The sequence below is a fragment of the Pristiophorus japonicus genome, chromosome 19, assembly GCF_044704955.1.
Source record: "Pristiophorus japonicus isolate sPriJap1 chromosome 19, sPriJap1.hap1, whole genome shotgun sequence".
In the NCBI taxonomy this organism is placed as follows: domain Eukaryota; kingdom Metazoa; phylum Chordata; class Chondrichthyes; family Pristiophoridae; genus Pristiophorus; species Pristiophorus japonicus.
The window spans coordinates 84,670,246-84,694,126 of record NC_091995.1 but is presented as its reverse complement, the minus strand read 5'-3'; the positions used below and the strand labels follow the sequence as shown (position 1 = coordinate 84,694,126).

General features: G+C 42.9%; 1 protein-coding gene across 1 annotated transcript in view; it reads right to left on the bottom strand.

Moving 5' to 3' along the window:
- The window catches only part of dlgap5 (discs, large (Drosophila) homolog-associated protein 5), a 55,884-nt gene that overhangs the window by 5,793 nt on the left and 26,210 nt on the right, over window positions 1-23,881 (bottom strand). Inside the window, exons 7-16 of the mRNA XM_070861709.1 lie at window positions 19,916-20,226; window positions 18,642-18,766; window positions 18,152-18,245; window positions 15,317-15,405; window positions 13,010-13,170; window positions 11,821-11,922; window positions 9,023-9,263; window positions 6,738-6,963; window positions 4,812-4,854; window positions 3,465-3,714 (exon numbers count right to left, since the gene is read on the bottom strand). Coding sequence (XP_070717810.1) covers window positions 3,465-3,714; window positions 4,812-4,854; window positions 6,738-6,963; window positions 9,023-9,263; window positions 11,821-11,922; window positions 13,010-13,170; window positions 15,317-15,405; window positions 18,152-18,245; window positions 18,642-18,766; window positions 19,916-20,226 — 1,642 coding nt within the window. The remainder of the gene's footprint in view (window positions 1-3,464; window positions 3,715-4,811; window positions 4,855-6,737; window positions 6,964-9,022; window positions 9,264-11,820; window positions 11,923-13,009; window positions 13,171-15,316; window positions 15,406-18,151; window positions 18,246-18,641; window positions 18,767-19,915; window positions 20,227-23,881) is intronic.

Below are 23,881 nucleotides of genomic sequence, written 5' to 3'. Positions count from 1 at the left end.
CAGGTTTCTGCTTGTCTGCTCTCATTACTTAACTGGTCACACTGAGCGCCACCTGGAGATGATGATGGAATTGCACATCAGACAGCAGAAACTCTATTCAGTGTGAAATACAGCCACTGTATAGTAAAATTAATGTCACCCTCGCCGCCGAGTCAGAAGGTTGTGCGTCCCATTCCAGAGACTTGAACACAAAATCCGAGCCGCCACTCCAATGCAGTGCTGAGACGTTAAACCGAAGTCCCGCCTGCTCTCGGGTCGACGTAAAAAATTCTGTGGCACCATTTCAAAGAGGAGGAGAGGAATTATTCCCAGTGTCCTGGCCAATATTTATCCCTCAATCAAAATGCTATGGGCAAATTGGCTGCAGTGTTTCCTACATTACAAACTTCAAAATTGGCTGTGTTGCGCTTTGGGACATCCAGTGAGAGGTGCTATTTAAATGCAAGTCTTTTTCTTTTAGTAGCCTCGCCATCTTTTTAAAAATAAAGTCAAGCATCGACATCCCTTTGGCCATCCATCTTGGTTGATTCCCACCTCCCCCCAAATAGTTGGTTGAACAAAGCATGCTATGGAAATAAACAGGACTGGCTTGGAGCTGTCACTGAACTGGACAGTGCAGAGGAGCTGAATTAAAGCAGACACAATTGAACTGACAAGTTCACTGAAGCACCCTAGGTTAATGAGCTTCTCGGATGCTTACAGAGTCCAGACCTCAGCTGGTGCAGAAAAAAATGTTCCAAATTTGTGTATGCGCATTGAAAAGGTTTAGCATTGCGTTAGGTCCTAGCACCCAACCCCAATTACTGACATTACAAACATTTGAAAAACTAGTGCATGTATTTAAAACAAAACAAGCACTACACAAGCACACCATGAATCAAAGAGGTCTCAAAAGATAGTTTCAATTACATTTCGCAACTTGACTTTTGTTTCGCTGTGCAGCTCTTTACAAGGACATGGCTGGTCTTGTGCTATAGAGCGACTGGCATTTCAAACTGCTGCTGTTTGCTGAAAATGAGCTGAAGGCAGCCAGATCTGGTCTGGAAGCAGAGCCAAATGATCAAGGGGCAAATGGTGCAACTGGACAGAATCTTCAATTCAAATGGCACAGCTGTTGTATCTGGGTCATATAGTTCCTTCCCTGAAGATATACCTGGCCTGCCAAGATCTGTTAGGCTACACACTGCTCCTTTTCTTAAATAACATCTGGATGACTGAGTTCAGGTGGTAAGTGTAGTGTACCGTCTAGTGTGGAACTAAGGCATTAAAGGGTCTAGATATAGACTCTGGTTCCCCTCTCTCCTGAAAGGTGCTGACTCTGGCTGGGTTCAGTTCTACACACACTGGTCCCCCTCCCCTTAAGATGCTAACTCTGGCTGGGTTCAATTACACTCACTGGTTCCCCTCGCTCTCCCCTGAAGGTGCTGAGCCTGGCTGGCTTCAGTTCTACACCCTCTTTCCCCTCCATCTCCCTCCCCTGAAGGCACTGACTGGTTGGGTTCAGTTCCACAGCCAATCTGAGCCAGTGGAGCCATATGGTTACCATCACTGGCCTTTGGGGAAAAGCAAGCTCAGGTTTCTAGAGAAAGTGCAACCGTGGATGTAGATTGAAGACAGGATTGAACAGGTTGGCCCTTTTTTTTCCTTTAGAAAGAGAAGACCTGCTAGAGGTCTTTAAAGTTATAAGTTGGAATAGAAAGATATATCAAATGGCCGAACGAGGTCGATGAAGTGGGAGGAGACTTGCGTGGACTATAAACACCAGCAGACTAGTTGGGTCGAATGGCCTGTTTCAGTGCTGCATGTGTGATGTAATTCTAATTTCCAATTGGTCTTAGTATTTGCACTGCACCCCCATTTCCCAGGTGAATAGACCCAATCTCTAGCCATAGATGAGGAATGGTCACCGTGCCAGACAGCACTCATGAAATGGTAAGCATAAAGTAAACCAGTCCCTTCAGAGCAGGATAGAAAGTTGGGGGGGGGGGGGGGGGGGGGGGGGGGGGAGGGTGTGAAATGAGGGGTAAGGAGGGAAGAAAGCATGACATCCACTGCCAAGCAGAATTGTTAAGATCGGCTTATTAAAATGCATTCATGCTGTTAGACACCTAGTTTTGAAAGAACAAACTCAATGGCAATTATATTTGGAATCTCATCAATATTCTTTTAAAAATGTATGACAATGCTGCAGCTTTCAATCATCTTTCTGGTGCTCGCTCACTTTACCCAACTTATTGAATTCAGCAATTTGCCATGGTGGACTTTGCAGTCATAACCCGTGGCTTGCTTGTGGTGTACCATACCAGAATATTCAAGCGGGCATCATCAGTGCCAGGGAATGGAATTACAACCGACGCCCCCCCTCCCCTCCCCTCTATCCCACTTGTCACCTGCTCTTTCAGAAATGTATTATACATGATAAACTTCGGCAGATACAGTCCAATCAGCTTACGTAGGACCCGAGAAAACGTGCAATTCAGTCAGGTACCAGGCTGGATTGGAATGCAAATCCCAGAGTTGCAAGGATCATTTGTTCACAGGTTTCACCGACTAGTCCAGTGCCTTCAATATAGGTATGTGTCAGAACTTGACATTAGTTGAACAAAGTGGTATTCTCTCCATATGCTGATGGTGGCACTATTCATGTATTCTGCCTGGGGTCCAAAGCACAGTTGCAATCGGCATTTGCTAACCTGTGCGTATACAAGGTTTCTGCTCTGAAGACAGACTTGGGTTTATAAAGCGCCTTTCATTACCACCCGACATCTCAAAGCATTTTACAGCCAATGAAGTGCTTTTGGAGTGTAGTCACTGTTGTAATGTAACGTGGCAGCCAATTTGTGCAATCTCCCACAATCAGCAATGTGATGACGACCAGATAATCTGTTTTATTATGTTGATTGAGGGATAAATATTGGCCAGGACACCGGGGATAACTCTCCTGCTCTTCTTCAGAATAGTGCCATGTTTTTTTTTTTACATCCATGAGAGAGCAGACGGGGCGGGGCCTTGGTTTAACGTCGCATCCGAAAGATGACACCTCCGACAGTACAGCACTCCCTCAGCACTGCACTGGAGTGTCAGCCTGGATTTTCTGTGCTAAGTGTCAGGAGTGGGACTTGAAACCACAACCTTCTGACTCAAGAGGTGAGTGTGCTACCCACTGAGCCATAGCTGACACTAAATAGGCAACTCTAGGTAGTTAACTACAGGTCAGAGGACAGTTGCAAATTTCAGAAAATTTTCACTTTCATTAAAAAGTCATTTAGAGCACCCACAGTATAATGGGACATGCACTAGATACAGGACTTCATTATGTAGGTACGGGGTATCTACAATTGGTACTTTTACCAATATCTTTCTAATCTTCCAATGAATTGGAAATATATTTCTTGCATCAATTATTTTCTCCCTTTGACGTGCACCAATTAATAGGTCGAGGTGCACGCAACAGTTCAACGTACTTGAACTATTGGCCAGGCGAAGCATTTCCTCTTGTGGAATTGGGTGGGCACCAGTTGGTGATGTTCGCTCACTCGCTGGACTCTTCATTTCCACATCTTCACAAGCCAAGGGAGATGCCGGCAGCCCTGACATCCCATCATCATGAGTAGAATCTCTCTTGGCATCACTCTCATCATCATGAAACTTTGGTGAGTCACGGACATGGCTCCTGGGCTGGAGATACTTTGTAAAGTCCGGTGAAGTACTTAGCTAGGGAACACAAAAGATATCTAGGCCTTAGAAAAACCCCAAAATCTCCCTCGTCATCCTCTCCCAAATAGTACAGACAGCCTCATAACCAAGTCAATACGAGTAGGAACGGACCTTGTCAACTAGGGCAGGATGAAGTAGTTTCCAGCCCAACTCTCTTTCTCAACAGGGGGAAATATCTTCTCCAAGTCAAGGCAGAAAAATGAAAAGCATTTGGCTACTGGCAAGTGTTTTTTTCTTTGACCAGTTTTTCACCCCATCCTCTCCTGAGGTTTCTATCCAGCAACTTGCCCAAATGCCCCTTATTCACTGGGTGCTGCCAACCATTGGACTGTGAGGGCATCATATCTGAGCCAGATTCTGTCCTTACCAGACATACACAAGAGCAGGAGCTGCTGGTTTGCCAACAGAATAGGAACCCTGGATGGATTTGCCCCTTGCTAACCTGGGGTGCTTTAGCCATGGCGAACATTAAGCTACTGCGCCACAGATTGGTCCTCAAATCACAGACCTTTTGATCTACATGGCTCAATTTCTCAACTTGAGTTATTGGGGACACAGTTTCATCGCAGCTACAGGGCCATCTCATTCAAGGCCAGAACACAAGAAAGGAATAAGGATACCACTCGGCATTTAAATATTGCCTGCATCTGCTCCATCACCCTTCGCTCAGCAAGAAACGAGGGGGACATAGGACCAATCGTCCAGTGTCTGTGCTCTAAAGCTGCCTATTCTAATCCAATTCACCGCTCTCTCTCTCTCTCTCTCTATATTCTGCCTTTTCAAACACTGATCAATCCAGTTTAAGTGTTTTGACCTCAACAGCCACTGGTGGTAAATCAGTCAATGTTCTGGTATGGCATTTCCCACTCAGCAAAAGAATAGTCGTTTATGGTCCATTTCCCTCCTCTTTAAGGTTGCCCTAGCCAAGAGTACGCAACCAGCTCCCAGTCATCTTGCCAAGAAGTGGTACAGCGTGGATGCTTAGAACATCTACTGAAAACTACTACACGTGATAATCTTTGGCACTGGATTTTTAAGATGGAAGACCAAAAAGAAAAGCTAGTTAATAAAAAGGCTCAATTATTTCATCTTACCTCTTCTGTGCTCTTTTCAGAACAGGCAGCCTCCTGTGCCGTCCTAAGAAGAAGAAATGCTCATTAGTAATCTTGTAAGGGGAGGAGGGGTCATGCATACAACCATTGAACAGCAAGCCAAGCAACAGTGGGTTTATTCCAGACAGATTTCACTTCCTTCTAATGGTCAATGTTCTCTGAACTGCTCAGTGCTCTTGACAGCCAAAAAGAGAGAAGAACTCAAGACATGAATCGGCATCCTGCCACTTCTTGTTTTATTGAATGCTGTGCTGTGGAGTACACAAGGATCTCAGCCAAAAATCAAATGTTAAATATTTAGAGAGATCCATAATTAACCAGACCTGGAATAAATGTGATAACTATAGCCAATACCTCATGCACAGCAGATATTAGAAGCTACAAAAAAGTACAACTTTCACCTAGTGGAGAGCAGCTCTCTTGTAACTATAGGTTACTCGGAGTTCGATGAACCAAGTTTAACTAGGTCAAAGTATTCCTGTGTTACTGGTTCCAGAGAGAATAACGATGTTGTGCAGCTATATTCCTACACTGTATTGCTTGGAACAAGGAAAGAATACCTTGCAAGATGTCCATTCATTTTAATTGATTGCACACAAGGGTAAGAATGCAACAGCTGGTTCACTGCTTTCTTCCCACAACAAAAGAACAGCATTGGCCCCAGCTCTGCGCGCTCTGCAGTAGATGGGTTCAGCGATATTCGAGGCAAAGGCCACTCAGACCATCAATTAGTTGAGAGGAGGAACGCCTCAAGAATGCTTTTCAGTACAAAGTAACCTTCATCTGCACATGCACTTGAAATTTAAAAAAAAAAATCATCTCCTAGCCGGTTAAAAATAATTAAATGGCACCCCATTGTTATCCAGAGTTGCTCAGATAACACAACCAGCCCACGCACGTCCCTGGATGCCTCCATTCAATTGCATAAAAGTTGATGCTTCAGACGGGGCAGGAGGAGAATCTGGGCCATTTAGCTGTACAAAGCCCTGGTTAGACCTCACCTGGAGCACTGTGAGCAGTTCTTGGCACCCCACCTTAGGAAGGATATGATACATTGGCCTAGGAGTGCAGCATAGGTTTACCAGAACGATACCCGGACTCCAAGTGTTAAATTACGAGAGATTACACAAACCAGGGTTGAATTCCCTGGAATTGAGATTGTTAAATGGTGATTTGATCAAAGTTTTCAAGACATTAAGGAGAACAGGTAGGGGAGAGAGAAAGAGAGAGAGAGAGAGAGAGAGAGAGAGAGAGAGAAACTATTTTCACTGGTTGGGGAGTCTTGGACTAGGGGGCATAGTTTAAAAATTAGAGTCAGACCTTTCAAGAGTGAAATTAGGAAACACTTCAGAGGTTTGTAGAAGTTTGGAACACTTCCAAAAATGGCAACTGATGTTAGATTAATTGTTAGTATTCAATCTGGAGATAGTTAGATTTATATTAACCCAAGGTATATGGAGTTGGGTCGCAGATTAGCCATGATCTCACTGAATGGTAGGACAGACTCGAGGCTGAACGGCCTCCTCCTGTTCCTAACCCAGCAAAGTTAGTCTTGACTGTGTACTACTGTCAGCAACCAGGAAGTGGTCGCATTTTAAAATGAAGAATGTGTTGCAGAGCAGTAAACATTAAAATTACCACATAAAGTGGCCTCCTTACTGCAAGGATTTAAAATTTTGGAAATGCCAGGTTAGGAAATTACAAAAAACACATTACAACCTGCAGTGATAAAAATAGCTTTCAATTGGACATGAGAAGCTATGTGGCCAGGTGAGTCGATGCTAAGGCCTAGTACTGTTTTGAACGGGAGACCAACACAATTCCAAAATGATTGAAAATAGAATTTTTTTTTTCTTTTCTTAAATCGTCAGTTTTTAATAAAATGAAGTAGGCACGCAGAAGACTCACCTCTCTCCAGCCATGGAACTAATGACGTTTATCATCATTGCGGGCGATTCAGTCTCTGGCAAGTTGTTAGGATTTCCAGAAGTCTGTTGGGTTGGACCGTCTGCCATACAGGGCACGGGAGAAGTAGGGGCAGTGGAGTTGTGCACACTTGATTCAGTAGCAGGGCATTGTTCTTTCAGTTGCTGTCTTGATGCCTGATCGATTGTAGGACAAGTCTTGGGAGATTCTGCACAAACATTAGTTAGAGCAAGCCCAATTAACATCTCAGTGAATTGCTGTCACTTCAAACCTCTATGCACCAAACAACTTGAATTCAAGGCTAAATGTTTTTGCAAATTTGCTACTTGGAGATAACGAAATGGAGCAAATTCCACAAATGCAAGATCTTGTCTTCAGCGTTGAGATTTATCTGGTCTATATTGGACACAATTCCAGATAATCTCAGCACTTGGAATTCCTAGTGCTATTAATGAACATCTCTAAACACTGGAGGTTGTCAGTATCAACCAATCAGATCATTTGAGAGGTGGGTTTAGAGCATGTCAGAACTAGATAGGGTGGAGAGCAGGATTGGAAGCAGATGTTACTGTCTCATTTTGTTTGGTGTGCACAAATTTGACACAGATAAATTTTCAATGAGCTATTGATGTGATGTGCTTAATTGGTATTGATCCCCAAAGTTATAAATTGTTACTATAGTTTACAAGCACTTTTTAATTATTCCCAAAAAGGGATGCCTGGCTGATCTTTTATTTGTCTGGTTTATTTCCTTCAATATTGGCTGCAGCTGCTTGTTTTAGAGATAACGTGGCTATTCCTTGGCGTGAGTGAATGTGGTTGCGTAGTGTTCATGTAACTGAATGAGTAATCCAGAGGCCTGGACTAAATGCAGGGAACCCGAATTCAAATCCTACCGTGGGCAGTCTGAGAATTCGAATTCAGTTAAAACCCACTAATGTCCTTTAGGGAAGGAAATCTGCCGTCCTTACCCAGTCTGGCAACTCCAGTCCCACACCAACATGGTTGATTCTTAACCCAGCAAGCCACTCAGTTGCATTATTCGCTGCTGCAGTGGTTCAAGAAGGTAGCCCCCTACCACCTTCTCAGGGCAACTAGGGTTGGGCAATAAATACCAGCCTTGCCAATACCCACATCTGGAGAATATAACACACATATATACATACATGTAGCAAGATATATATATGTAGATAGATATATAGATAAACTGCCTGGTGTAAATGCACTAATTGGTTTCATTTATTTGTGGAATTGCCACGGTTTGGAAATACAAGAGGAACATAATGTAAGACTACAAGAATTAGGAGCAAGAGTAGGCTGCACGACCCCTCGAGCCTGCTTCGCCATTCAAGATGATCATGGCTGATCTTCGATCTCAACTCCCGCTTTCCCGCCCAATCCCCATATCCCTCGATTCCCCTACAGTCTACCGATCTCCACCTTGACTGGTGTTGCAATCATTTTATTAACTTAAAGAAAATCAAACCGATTGACACTCAATTACAGCAGATCCCAAAATGCTAATATGCACCAAAAAAACAAGTGTCAAAATGTACAATTTGGGAGTGGGGTAGGTAAAGAGAAAACAGACAGGCATACCACTCCCCCCCCCCCCCCCCCACCCCCCAAAGAAAATAACTCATTTACATCCCTCCTGCAGCAATTGCCAAGTCACCTCTGCTAACTGTATTACAGTAAAGTGTTGGGTGGTGCCACAGGACAGCTTAAAAGCTCACACCTCACTGCACTCACACTCTTTGGGGGAGAAATTTAGCGTACAATGGCACATTTGACACCCATAAAATGGGTGGTACGCCTCCAAATCGCTCATAATCTGTCGCATTTGACCTGGACATTATACTGGCTTTGCTGTCCAGGATACCTGCCTGAAACAGGCATTAGACTCCTAGGATGCGCGCAGAACCCCAAATGCATGTTTCAGGTACAAATGGGAAGAGCTTGTGCCATGCATGCTCCGCCTAGTTGCATCAGGTCACGAGCTACCAAAGATCCTTTTTAAAAAAAAAAGGTGGCTGTTCAAATATGAAAAGGCCCAAGAAGTGTTCAGTTTTGATTTTTTGGGGCCTAGGAGGAGCATCCTTCCCGACTGGCGAGCTGGAGTGGGGCGCTGGCAGCATTTAAGTGAGGCTCAAAACAGGAATTTGGCTCAGGTCGGGGGCAGTTTTTCCACTAAACATGTGTGACACATGGTCGATATACAAAGGTTGTTTTGGCAGTTATTTTTAAAATAGGGCATTTACAGCCACCTGAATGGATGTGTGTGGAACAAATCTTGGCAAAGCTTTTTGCAGGACTCTCCACCCTGAAGAATCCTGCGTCAAACACAATCACGTCATCGTTCCGACTTTCTTTATTGCTGGAGTCTGTCATTTCCTGTTTCAGTTTGGCTTTCATAGCTGCCTTCAAAGCAGCAAGGCGGCTCGGGGCTGGAGCTTTGCTGGTTTTTATTACAAGGCCTTCTGTGGGTTTCGGCATGGCAGCCTTTTTCTAAAAAGAAAAGCAAAGTTATCAAATTCAGACAAAGCACACCTGGCCAAATCCACAACAGACCATTTAAATTACATTTAGCAGTTTGTTTTACCATCTTCTATAATCTTACCACCCAAATTCAGTGTTACCTTAATAAAGCTACTTTTAATATAGGGATTAAAACGACAACTGCAACACAAATTGTTTACACCTCCATTACAGGACAAAAAAACCTTGGGAGCGAGCATTTAACAATGACAATTAGCTCCCTTCTAATGTCTGGCTGGCTGACGCCTGCTATTCCCTTTGAACTGTCTCAGGACTCGTGCACACACCTCTTTAGTGATTACTTTACCCTTCGCATTACAGTAACTCGGTATGCTTAAAAGAGAGTGCTTTTGTAGGAACTTTAACATTTTTTTTTTGAACATACTGCTGATGTTTGGAGGTAGTGTATAAAAAGCTTGTAGAAGTAGCTTCTTTAAAAAAAAAGATAAATTTACTGCTTTATCAGACCAGTCACTAATGGGTCCTGGTCCAATGATAAAGATACTGGCCTTATGCAGAGAGAATGGACAGCAAGAAAATTACCATTTGTACTTTTTGGTCAATACCCCTTTATTCTTTAAGAAAAAAGTTCATCAGTACCCAGTGACCATCAATATTCTTGCTTTTGCCAGTTTAAATACACAACAACTTGTATTTATATAGCTCCTTTAACAAAGTGAAACTTCCCAGGCGTTTCACAGGAGTATTATGCGATAAGAATTTGACACTGAGCCGCACAAGTAGAAATTAGTGCAGGTGACCAAAAGCTTGGTCAAAGACGTAGGTTTTAAGGAACGTTTTAAAGGAAGAAAGCGGGGTAGCAAGGCGGAGAAGTTTGGGGCCTAGGCAACAGAAGGCACAGCCACCAACAGTTGAGCGATTATCATAGATGCTGAAGAGGGCAGAATTAGAGGAGCGCAGACATCTCGGGAAGGGGGTTGTTAATAAACTGCAGGTTAATCTCCCCTGGACCTGACGGCTTACATCCTAGGGTCTTAAAAGAAGTGGCTGCAGAGATAGTGGATGCATTGGTTGCAATCTACCAAAATTCCCTGAATTCTGGGGAGGTCCCAGCGGATTGGAAAACCGCAAATGTAACACCCCTATTTAAAAAAGGAGGCAGACAGAAAGCAGGAAACTATAGAACAGTTAGCCTAACATCTGTCGTTAGGAAAATGCTGGAGTCCATTATTAAGGAAGCAGTAGCAGGACATTTGGAAAAGCATAATTCAATCAAGCAGAGTCAGCATGGTTTTATGAAAGGGAAATCATGTTTGACAAATTTACTGAAGTTCTTTGAGGATGTAACGAGCAGGGTGGATAAGGGGAAACCAGTAAATGTGGATTTCCAGAAGGTACATAAGATACCACATTCCAGGTTACTTCACAAGATAAAAGTTCACGGGGTTGGTGGTAATATATTAGCATGGATAGAGGATTGACTAACTAACAGAAAAAAGAGTATCGGGATAAATGGGTCATTTTCCGGTTGGCAAACAGTAACTAGTGGAGTGCCGCAGGGATCGGTGCTGGGTCCTCAACTATTTACAATCTATATTAATGATTTGGATGAAGGGACCGAGTGTAATGTAGCCAAGTTTACTGGTGATACAAAGATGGGTGGGAAAGCAAATTGTGAGGATACAAAAAATCTGCAAAGGGATATAGACAGGCTAATTGAGTGGACAAAAATTTGGCAGATGGAGTATAATGTGGGAAAATGTGAAGTTATCCACTTTGGAAGAAAAATAGAAAAGCAAATTATAATTTAAATGGAGAAACATTGCAAAGTGCTGCAGTACAGAGGGACCTGGGGATCCTTGTGCATGAAACACAAAAGTTAGTATGCAGGTACAGCAAGTGATCAGGAAGGCAAATGGAATGTTGGCCTTTATTGCAAGGGGGAGAGAGTATCAAAGCAGAGAAGTCCTGCTACAACTGTACAGGGTATTGGTGAGGCCACACCTGGAGTACTGCGTGTAGTTTTGGTCTCCGTATTTAAGGAAGGATATACTTGCATTGGAGGCTATTCAGAGAAGGTTCACCAAGTTGATTCTGGAGATGAGGGGGTTGACTTATGAAGATAGGTTGGGCCTATACTCATTGGAGTTCAGAAGAATGAGAGGTGATCTTATCGACAAGGTGGTTACAGAGAGGATATTTCCACTCATGGGGAAACGAAAATTAGGGGACATAGTCTCAGAATAAGGGGCTGCAAGAATTTCTTCTGAGGGTTGTAAATATGTGAAATTCTCTGACCCAGAGAGCTTTTGGAGGCTGGGTCATTGAATATATTTAAGGCAGAGATAGACAGATTTTTGAGCAATAAGGGAATAAAAGTTTATGGGGGAACGGGCGGGGAAATGGAGCAGAGGCCACGATCAGATCAGCCATGATCTTATTGAATGGCGGAGCAGGCTCGAGGGGCCAAATGGCCTACTAATGCACCCATTTCTTATGTTCTTAAGCACCGTGTTATCTGCACTGGAGTGAGTGACAGATTCCCTAACAATTTCTTGTCTCTTACCGTGGCCACTTTTTTGGGTAATGGTGGCAACACGTTCAGTTCCTGCCAGCTATTCTCTTGAAGCACCTTCAAACGCTCAAATTTTTTGTTCACATCTTCGACCTGGAGAAGGGACAAATAAAGCTCAGATGTAATAAACCCAGAACCGACAGATCAGCATAACAGGAGGAAAATAGAAAGCAAGCTGAGAGCCACAGGAAATAGCACAAAATATGGTGGTTTTCAGGGGTGTGTGGGGGGGGGGGAAAAAAAAAAAAAGAGAAAACATTTATCCATTTATATTCCAAACTGGGAGAGAGAGAATATTGGGATGTTGTTTTCTGGCAGCAACTCTCATGTTTGTTCTGAGACTTCTTTTCCCGTTTGATTCCTTCCCAATGTGGTGTTGGCTCCAGTTTCTCATTTTTGCTGAATTCAGTTGATCCAACAGTTACAGCTGATTGATAAAAATTCAGGGGTTTCACCTCTCTACATTAAGTGCCTACTACCAGTCACCCTATAGTAGCTAACTGGTCCTTGTTAACCCGTTTTCTCCCTTTGTCTATTTTCTAATGCTTCGCTCAATGACTTGCATAAAAAAAAACTTCTTCCGTCAGCATGACATACTGAAACCTCAGTAAGCACGAGCAGTTTCTTCCCCATCTTGCTGTGATCCCATTTCCTGCTAACTGTCTACCACTAATTTTCTTGGTTCCCGACGAGTGACTTTTGAAGATCTCCGGTTGATCCTCAGACCGTGCTGAGTTAGCGGAGCAGCCTCTGTGCCATGGGGAGGGGAACTGGGTAGTCACCAGGACTGCTAATTCTGACCAATACCCAGTGATCCCCATTGCAAGCAAATAATGGGCAAGGTCAGGATTATGCCTGAATGCCACCAGTCTCTCTCTCTCTCTCTCCAAAACAAAGTCCTTGCCAATTATCTTTGTTGAGGTTTGTTACTTGGGAGCTCCGAGGATGACTGGTGCCCAGAGAATTGTACTCCAATAGAAGTCAGTGCCTTCAGAAGAGGAATTGCAGAACGAATGGAGAGTGGAGTTATTCTTTATCAACTCCTTTTAAATCTCAAGTTATAGCATCTACCATTCACCCAGAAGACTCGAAGGGGGAACAACAGCTAGCTCCAGTGTTTAATCACAGCGACTGGTTCAACTTCGACTCTGGTGCTCAAAAGGAAACCTACAGTTGATACCTGGAAGTAGACCATGTCCCAAAATCCCTCCAGATCTGTCGAGGTAACTTCCTTTTCGCTTGTCTTGAACTCACAGTTGTCAACGAGCCCGTTAAACTGTTTGAATCGTTCAGCCATCAGGAGACGCGCTTGTCCCACAGTCGTGCGAAGCAAATCCTTAACTGGACGACAAAAGAATAATTTGAAACGGAATACAAATGTTTGAGAGGATACCCTTTAAGTAATTTCTGACTAAAACTAGGAATGTGTTTCTTTTGGATAAAGAATGATTTTGTAGACTGATGGCAGCACCCAAGATTAGAGAAACGGACAAATTTGATCACAGCAAATTATTCACTAAAGCAAAAGATTTAAATGGAACCACAGTTTACATGTCATTCATTCCATTACAGTTGTGCTGACTGGGATGCACAAGTTAAAAGCAAGGACATGAGGTGGACGCCATTTTACTCAAAAAATGAATTCTACTTGTGGAATAAGTTACCTGCTGTAACAGATCGTGGCAATAGTAGCCACCCTCTACATCAAGTCAGCAATCAACCAACCGAGCAAAGCAGAGGTCAATGGGAGGGGGGGGGGGGGGGGGGGGGGGAAAAAGAGCGGAGGGAGGTAAAAAGGAACAAAACCCCACCAGTGGCTGGAGTCTTTCCTAACACAAAGGAAGATGGTCATACTTGCCAGTGCTACTCAAAGAACAACATTTGAAAAATGAGGGCAAGAGGCAACAAGATCAGTTTTTAGAGGAAGGAATGAAGGTTTTCTTGAGACGGTGGTATGACATTTCTGTATTTTTATAACTTTAGAAATAAATGCTTCGAAGCTCAATCTTTGTGGCAATGGGAGAAGTTCGTCTTTGATGGATTTTCATTGCATCAACGCCTCTATTCAGAAATTGTCAAAAATGACCTTTTGGCTAGGACTGACCATTTGATGCAGATTAACAGGGAAAATACTCTAGTCCAATTATGCTGAATTATTGGAAATTACACAAAGTGTGACAGCAGACTTCAAAAGGCATGGTTGCAAGAATTCCCATGACAAATCACAGCTCTCACTGAGGACAGGTCTGAACTAGAAATTCACATACATCATGGAAGATTTATGAAAGACAAGTTCATGTAACAGTGCTGTCACTCAATGATTAAAAAAAAATGTTTAAGGATATTTTAACCCTTATAGATTGATTCAAGCTTCCTTTCAAATATTGTTCCGTACCATAGCACACAGTGCCACCCAGTGGAGGCAAAGGAGGGGGGAAAACATGAATTTATTCATTGCTGTTAAACAGGAAACCAAACCTCATGGCCAAGAATACAAACATTGAAATCTAAGGGATGACAACCAAGTGCCTGTAAAGAATGTGATGCAAACAGCTTTATTTTTTGTGCATGTTTTGTTTTAAGATGTACAGAATTATACTTTCCCCAACAATCTCCACCCATCTGGGCTGCAATGTAATTTTTCTTTAAATGTAGTTTCCAGTTGTGAACAAACATGTTTAATCACCTCTTCCGATAAAATGAAGGAATGCACATTAATGTACAGTACAGTAGCATAGTAATTATGTTACTGGACTACTAATCCAGTGTTGGACTAATGATCCAGACACAAGTTCAAATCCCACCACGGCAGCTGGGGAATTTAAATTCAGTTAATTAAATAAATCTGATATTTAAAAGAAGTTAGCATCAGTAATGGTGACCATGAAACTACCGGATTGTCATAAAAAAAAAATACCCCATCTGATTCACTATTGTCTTTTAGGGAAGGAACGATGCCGTCCTTACCCGGTCTGGCCTATATGCGACTCCAGACCCACAGCAATATGGTTGATTCTTAACTGAAACGGCCTGGCAAGCCACTCAGCTGTACCAAACCGCGACGGAGAAGTATCCACACAGACTGAAGCGGTTCAAGGTGGCAGCTCATCACCACCACCTTCTCCAGAGCGATTAGGGAGGGGCAATAAATGCTGGCCTTGCCAGCGACGCCCACATTCCGTGAACAAATAAAAAGAAAGTTGGCTAAACATTTGGGTATTTTATAAACAATGTGCCATTTTCAGCATGAGTAAATGGTCACTAATTTAATGTTTGGAATAACCCAGTGCGAAATGCAATTTAGGAAATGCAAAAAGTCATAGACTAACAGAATTTGAGACTGGTACATGCAGAGCAATTTTTGGTGTGTAATTGAAACCAGAATTATTATTTTTTTTTTTTAATTACAGCATTAAAAGGGTTCCAAGACAAAGTAGTTTGAGAATTGCTTTTCTACAATGGGCTTCATTGGTAAAGTTCATCTTACCGCCATCTGGAACCTCATCTGCATTAGCCCATCCTTCCCACTGCTGGCAAAGCCCAGTCAAATTCGCAGTCTCAGAAACGATGATTCCTCTGCAAGGGAAAGGAATTACAAACACGTTCACATTAAAGTGATCCACACTTTCTTTTTCCAGATAGTCAAGCTGGTTCTCGATGGGCATGTGGTCCACTATAATGTGACATCAGAATAGACAGGTACTGTGTTAAACTATTTCAGAAATAAGCATTATAAAGATGCTGTGCTGAGATTTGATGGTATTGTTCAAGAAAGACTTGCATTTATATAGCACATTTCACGACCACCGGACATCTCAAAGCGCTTTAGAGCCAACAAAGTACTTTTGGAGTGTAGTCACTGTTGTAATGTGGGAAACACGGCAGCCAATTTGTGCACAGCAAGCTCCCACAAACAGCAATGTGATAATGACCAGATAATCTGTTGTGTTATGTTGAATGAGGGATAAATATTGGCCCCAGGACACCACTCTCCCACTCTTCTTCGAAATAGTGCCATGGGATTTTTTATGTCCACCCAAGAGCAGACGGGGCCTCGGTTTAACATCTCATCCGAAAGACGGCATCTCTGACAGTGCAGCACTCCCTCAGCACTTCACTGGAGTGTCAGCCTAGATCGGTGTGTTCAAGCTCTGGAGTGGGGCATGAACTCACAACCTTCTCCCTGACTCAGGCGAGTGTGCAACTCAGTGAGCCACAGCGGACACTGTTGGTATGTTCAAAAGAGGGAAACAATTCACTTTTTAGTCTGAACAGCCCAGATTAGTTTTACTACGCCCTTTTGTAAAAAGGTGCTAGGTTATGGCCACACAAATGCAATTTTAAGGATCACTAGATTGTTGTCAGGACTAGGAGTGGCCAATTTATCCCCTTTATAAGCCAGTGCATGGAGGCAAGTTGCAGAAGCCCTCTTGCAATACAGTTGAAATCAGCTAACTCACCACTGAGTAGGACATTTTGGCTTGTACGGTTCAGTTACATTCTGGCTTTACCATCAGGCGACTATCAAACATTTGGGAAAAAAAATCACTTTCACAGGCTTTTCATTGCCATTTGCTGAATTCATTGCATGCTGATATCTATTAGCAGGCATGAAGACTTTATAAAATGCTCACACAAGCCAGACATTTACTTTGAGTGTATTAATGGATTTCCACCTTATTGCAGTGCCACCAGGCGTACAAGGTTTGCATGGTCGATGACACTGCAGACAATTAACTTAACAAGCCTGTTCACAGCTGACGGCAACAGAGACCCATCTTCAGATCAGCTGCTAATATTTAGGCCTTATTACTTGCTGCAAGTGTGCGTTAACAAGTGTGTTGATGCTAGTACACAAACCATCAGGCCAAATTGGCATCCAATCAATGGTCTTTGCAAAATAGATTACTTTTTTTTAAAAAAAGGAAAAACACCAAAAATATTCTCAAAAATGGTCTGGGACTGCCGGTCATAGGTAGCCAATGTAGAAAATAAAAACCTGATCTTGTGCATAGATTAAAGATAGGGCTCGGTTTTTGATTCAACATTCTCCAACTGCCCTACAGACACAACAGCACGACAGTATCAAATTCCCCCCAAAATCTGGAAGAGCAAAGGAGCCCTCTACTCATTGGAATTCAGAAGAATGAGAGGTGATCTTATAGAAACATAAGATTATTGAGGGACCTTGACAACGTGGATGCAGAGAGGATGTTTCCGCTGATGGGGGAGACTAGAACTAGGGGGCATAATCTTAGAATAAGGGGCCGCCCATTTAAAACAGAGATAAGGAGGAATTTCTTAGAGGGTTGTGAATCTGTGGAATTCGCTGCCTCAGAGAGCGGTAGACTTTGGATAAATTTAAGACAGAAATAGACAGTTTCTTAAATGATAAGGGGATAAGGGGTTATGGGTAGCAGGCGGGGAAGTGGAGCTGAGTCCATGATCAGATCAGCCATGATCTTATTGAATGGCAGAGCAGGCTCGAGGGGCCGTATGGCCTACTCCTGCTCTTAATTCTTATGTTCTTATAACAAGGAAGGTAAAAGGGCCCGAGTTTGGTCAAACCTAAGTTCCGCCCACATACCGTCGAAAGGACTGCTAAGATCCTGACGGTACTTTGGGTGGAAGTTTGGTGGAAAAAAATGGGCCTCGGGCGCCGATTGAGCGGCAGGTCAAAATCTGGGCGGCAAATGCGATCCTCGGCCAAGTAACGCCAAGAATAGAGTCGGGCTCAGGGAGGGGGAAAAAGAGGAAAATGAAAATGAAAAAAAAACCTACAAATCCTTCAGAGGACCCCATCCACCAAAATCGCTGCTAAAGAAAAGAAGAAAACAAGTGCACCCACCTTTTCTTGCAGGTCTTCATACTTACCGTTCAGGTAAGACCTGCCCCCCACGTGGCGGTTTCTTCTGCTGCTGGAGCAGAAGACCGCCCGGACCAATCTCGGGAGGGAGGACTTTTGTCGGCATTGCACGCTGGCGCACGCTCCCCAGCGGTTTTCTGTCCCCGTGAGGACCTCACCAAACACACCCAGAAAACGGAGACCGCCGAGAAAACTCTGCGGTAGTCGGCGGTAACTCAACCAAACTCGGACCCAAAAGAAACTAAATCCAGTCAAACCACCCAATTTACCAAGTCGCCGCCGCTTGGTTTGCAGGCTATTTAGGAAGCTCACTCTGCCTCTACCCTGTCATCTGACTAAAGATAGAAGGCCAGGAAGCTACAATGCTCACAAAATTGGTTTGCCACATCCAATGCAACCTGCACGTCAGTGCTGTGAGGATTGTCACTGCATGCTAACATTGATTAGGTGCCTAACCTGAAATAGGCAACATCGTGCACTGGTCCACTGACATCAGCTGTACAGCTTGCAAAAGAATCCTGCGGTTTGTCCAACGTCGGTACTTCGACAACTAAGGGAAAGGGGTAAAAAAAAAGTTTAAAAATCACTGGATGATCAAATGAAGCTCAAACTGGTAGGTGAGAAGAATATCAAAAACAAATCCAAACACAATTTTAATGGCAAAAAAAAAAGTGTTAACGATAAATAAGATGCTATATAAAAAGATGCTTGGCAGTTTAAAGCAATAATTAATTCTAAGATAAAATTCTAGCAGTTAACGCAAATGAAAAGCTAGGACTATTTTTTGTAAATTAGTTTAAAAAAACAAATTTAAATGCAGTGTTTCATTCTGCTTCAAGCTATAAAGGATGCCAGTATGAGATTTTACAGCATTTATGACACAAGCACAAAGATTATAGTGCCATAAAATGAATTATTCACTCAACTAGGCCCATCAGATGCTCACCAGTACTAACAGGGTCTTCACGTGTTGGTTCAGGGAGACTTTCAGACTCAATTTTTGGTGCAATCCTATTTCTCAGAGTTCTGGTTACTGAGGTCACTGCTGTAGGAGAACCAAAGTTACTTTTCCTGGACAAAGGGAAACAGAAATACAATTGAGCGTTTGTTTTGGCAGGATGAGAGCAAAAGTATGAGAATTTAGATCTTGAGTCTAACTAAAGTGACAAAACACAGCCTCCTATGCAAGTGGATCATCAAGTTTGAGACAAAAAGATAGGGACCAGCCAAAATAATGACACTTGAATCATAGCGCAGTACAGCACAGGCGGCCATTCAGCCTATTGAATCTGCGCTGGCTCTTTTGAAGAGCAATCCAGTTAGTCCTACTCCCCCGCTCTTTCCCCATATCCCTGCAATTTTTCTCCTTCAAGTAACTATCCAATTCCCTTTTGAAGGCTACTATTGAATCTGCATCCGCCACCCAATCAGGCAGTGCATTCCAAATCCTAACCACTCGTTGTGTAAAAAGGTTTTTCCTTGTGTTGCCTCTGGTCCTTTTGTCAACCACCATAAATCTGTGCCCCCTGGTTAGCGACGCTTCAGCCACAAGAAACAATTTCTCTTTATTTACTCTATCTAAACCCTTCATGATTTCAAACACCTCTAGCAAAGCTCCTCGTAGCCACTCTGGATAACCAGTCTAAAGTGCATGGCACAGCACATGGGAACATCAATGATGACTGCCACCCGTGCAGAATTGAACAGAGACATCTAAAAGGGCGATGTTTATGCAGGAAGACAGGGCAGAAGATGGAAATGGAGCAGACAGAGCTAACAAAATGGCACAACTGAGTGGATGAGCATGGAACACAAGGACAGGAGTAGACCATTCACTACAAATGTTCACAGTCTTAGTGGGATTACATGCTGTCTTCTTTATAAACCCTTTCAGAACCAGAAAGTCCCCATCACAAAAAAAAAAACTATAACTGCTGTAAATATAAACAAAAAGGAATAAAACAAATTAGCTGCAGAACATTCCTTGCAGGTACCCCACATTGACGCTTCCAGTTAACAGATGTTATTTTGAAGAAAACATGTTGAAAGAGGGTTGACAGACACAGAATCTACAAATGGAAACTGCAAAGAACACTAATTGAGTGATAGTGATAAAAACATTGCTCAACTTTTGTCCCCATTCCAAAAGGTTTGTCAAAAACTTGTTCATCAAAAAACCCTCTGGTTAGAAACAAGAATTTTGCACAAAGTAATACTTACGATTTGCGTACGATGGGACTCCAGGTATGCGATGCAAAGAAACCATCTACACTTCGGGGGCTGAGTGGGTTAAATTTGAATGGAGCCAACCCATCCATAGGTGCAAAGACATAGTTCTCAGGGGCAAAGGAGACTTTCTTGCCCGCACGACCGACATGTAATACCGGTGTACGAGGTGGAATCTGGTGTCCCTCCTCACTCTCAGTTGGTGCAATCAGCTCCTCGGAACTTAGTGGTTGAACTTCCCTTTCGGGGATGATTTCCATTTCTTGTTCTCTACAAGGAGCAGACGCGAGCTTATCAACAGCAACCTGCAAAGCAGTTTTGATTCAAAGCATCAAAGTACTTAATTCCACTATTAACTGGTTCCAACTAAGCTTCTTTAGATGATGTACAAGGCTACAGGAATATATTTCAGTCATCTACGGTGCTCATTAAATAATAAAATTGATGTAACATTGAGTAGTGATAACACAATTTTATTCTATTTTCCCCATATACCAAAACACAAACTCAAGACTTTAAAATTCCACTTCATCTATTTAAGCAAATTCCAATGGAGCTCCTGTGATGCTGCACATATGAAATCGGAGGACAGTTTTAGAAGAAAAAGACTTGCATTTATATAGCACCTTTCACGACCACCGGACATCCCAAAGCGCTTTACAACCAATCAAGTACTTTGGGAGTGTAGTCACTGTTGTAATGTGGGAAACGTGGCAGCTAATTTGCACACAGCAAGCTCCCATAAACAGTGATGTGATAATGACCAGATAATCTGTTTTATATTGATTGAGAGATAAATATTGGCCAGGACACCAGGGAGAACTCCCCGCTCTTCTTCAAAATAGTGCCGTGGGGTCTTTTATGTCCAGTTGAGCGCGCATACCGGCCTTGGTTTAACGTCTCATCCGAAAGATGGCCCCTCTGACAGTGCAGCGCTCCCTCAGTACTGCGCCGGAGTATCAGTCTAGATTTTTTGTGCTCAAGTCCCTGGAGTGGAGAGTAGCTTAGCATATTATTCTGAGTAAGCAGTGTGTGTAATCTTTAAAGTCACATGTCATAAATAGACATGTCCTAAAGACAAACGTTTGCTTGGTCAGATTGGTCAGAAGAAACTAAATTTGCACATTTGAAAAATGCAATTCTGGAACTGCAACAGATGCATCTTAAAACACAAACATTACATCCCATGTGCACTTTGTCATCACAAGTACAATTTTCTGCTTCAATGTCCCACCCAATTAGCTCAAATTTCACAGAGAACAGCAACAAATCACAACTGAGAAACATGAAAGAGGGAAAAGCAAGTCAATAAATTCCCAATGAGAAGGGGGTGCACGGAACAATCCAGATTGAACAGTCAGCAAAGCCCACCATAAAAAGGGCAAACGCTATGAATACTTTAAATGGAGAGACTGCTGCCAACTAACTGGAAGCTGTGCAGAAGGGTTCTGCGCATAACGGTCAGGACCCAGATTTAAATAAATAATGTTCACAACAGACGGGAGGATCTGAAGCGCTGAAACTCATCACGAATAATGTCTCATTAGTGTTAGAGATTCCCCAATCCACCGTCCCTACATCTGTTACAGGAATCTCCCAATACTTCTGGTGTCTCATTCAAATCCAACTACCTGTGGGCAAAATAGACGGTGTGGAGGCCAAACTATCCCCCACCTGAAAACAGCCAACTCTGACCGACTAATTTAGTGCACAAACAAGCAGCTCATACCTGAATAAATCCTACAATTCACACAATTAATAAATAAAACTACAACTGAACAAGGTTTTTTTTTAAAAAAAGTCGCTTCTTTATTCCTTATTTTAGGAAGTCCAGCGACAACAAACGAAGACACACACTGGGATTGTGCACACGCAATTACTTCCGACTCGTTGGCAGCAGTCGGGACCCTTTTTTAAAGGAGGCTTTCGGCTGCAATCTTCGTTCTTATGAAGCCGAATATTTACAACTGGAAACAAAGCTGAAGGAAAATGATCCCATGGGTTTGAAATGTCTCTCGCCAGGTTTTCATTTGGGAGCCGTGGCTGGAACTCATGGGGTAGACCAAAGCCCCAACAACGTAGCTGCCAGCATGCACAAGTATAACCAAGCAGTCTGTGGCGTAAGCTCTCAGCACACAGTATTGGCTTCCAGTCCTCCCCAATGCCTCAAATTTTATATTCTCATCTCGTGCTGAAATCCTTTCATGGCCTCGCCGTTCCCCAGCCTTAAGCAGTGTTCCTTCAACTCTGGCTCCTTTGTCCTTCGCCCCATCAATGGCACCTTCAGCTACATAGGCCCAAAGCTCGGAAATTCCCTCCCTAACTACTGCTCTTTCTCAAAGCCCATCTTCTTTGACAACACTCTCCCGATATCGGTGCCTATTTCCGTGACGTACCTCGGGACATTTTTCTACATTAACGGTGCTCAACAAATGTAAGTTGTTGTTGCAGCTGCCTCCCTCGTGAATGTAATGAACAACCACACTGGAGCCCAATTTTTAAAAAAGGAATGTGGAGAAGATGGAGATTGATAATAGCAGCACTGTCCATTCACAGAACAGTCCAGGAACTGGTTTGTTAGGTCCAACCTTCACCTATCCAGCAATACAAGCTACCATGGCCTTTTGCTATGAGTCAATAATTTAAAGGTAACTGCATTTTTGTATGAAATAGCAAAGCATTAACTTTTGAACAAAGGTAATTTGATCCAAGGAGTTGTTAATTTATGTAACTGCAGTCATTACATACAGATTTATTTACACAACTGTGATGCAAGGCGAACAAGACTTGTCTACTTGAGCAGGTAGGAAAATACTAATAGGAGCCAAGAAATAATTGTTTCATTTTCACTGAATTATTTCCCAATTGTCAGTTGCAATATGCAACTCACTCCGAAACACTCTTTGCAAGCTATGCCAAGGAAGATCTGTTGTAGAGTGCGCATTACCCTTGTTGAATATATAGCAGAACTTTGATCAGGCTTGTTTTGCAGCAATGCCCCTCATACTATACACTGGACCAACAAAATAGTCGCCTCAGAGTGTGGGAGGACCATTTTGCCAATATTGTAATAAATAATTTTCCCACCTCAGACAGCTCACCGAGGTCAATCCATACAACCTCCTAATTAGCTCAAGCTACCTCAATACGAAGGCTGGAGTCAAAAAACTGGATGAGACACGGGGAAACAGAGAGACCACCCTGGTTACAAGCACCAGACACCATGGCCGACGTGGGGCATGCACAGCTGATTACATCAACATCAAAAGCAACATTTGGACGTACATTTAATATTTCCGTGGATTGGGAGAGGGGTGGGAAAGCGAAGGAAATAGAAAAATCCCTACACAGGGTAAGAGGGGATATATGGGAATAGAAGTAAATATTCCCATAGGGTCTTAACTGGTGATTTATAAAAGTATTTGTACTGATTTTCTCGTTTCAGATACCAAACATTGCTATCATGGACAGAGAAAGAGACAGCAGAAAAGGACAGTAAACCAAACCACGGGCTTATCAGCATTTTGCAGTCATGTTTCCAGATGCTCCCTCAAGATCCGCAATCTTCATAGTGCCATTCCTTCAAAGAATAACCAGAGCCCAAGCAAACAAATTAAAATGACCTGAGGGAGAAGATCCATTCAGATTTAAATGCTCGACATCCACCATGGTCTTTAAAAGGCACACTCCAAGTTATACACTGTTGCACTTCAGCAAGAATGCGCTGTATGCTGCATTGTCCTTGTACAACAGCACATTGTCTGGCTATCACGTGCAGCACGACAGGAGATCTACTAGTATATACTTAAACTTAATGAAGTGCTTTATTTTTCCCCAAGGGACGGCACATCATGCTCCTGTAAGATTTGTGGTTTGACTAGCAGTGATATCAGAATTATATTGTAAAATATAGGGGATTGTCATAATTGCAAAATTAAAATTAAATCTGCATTTTGATAT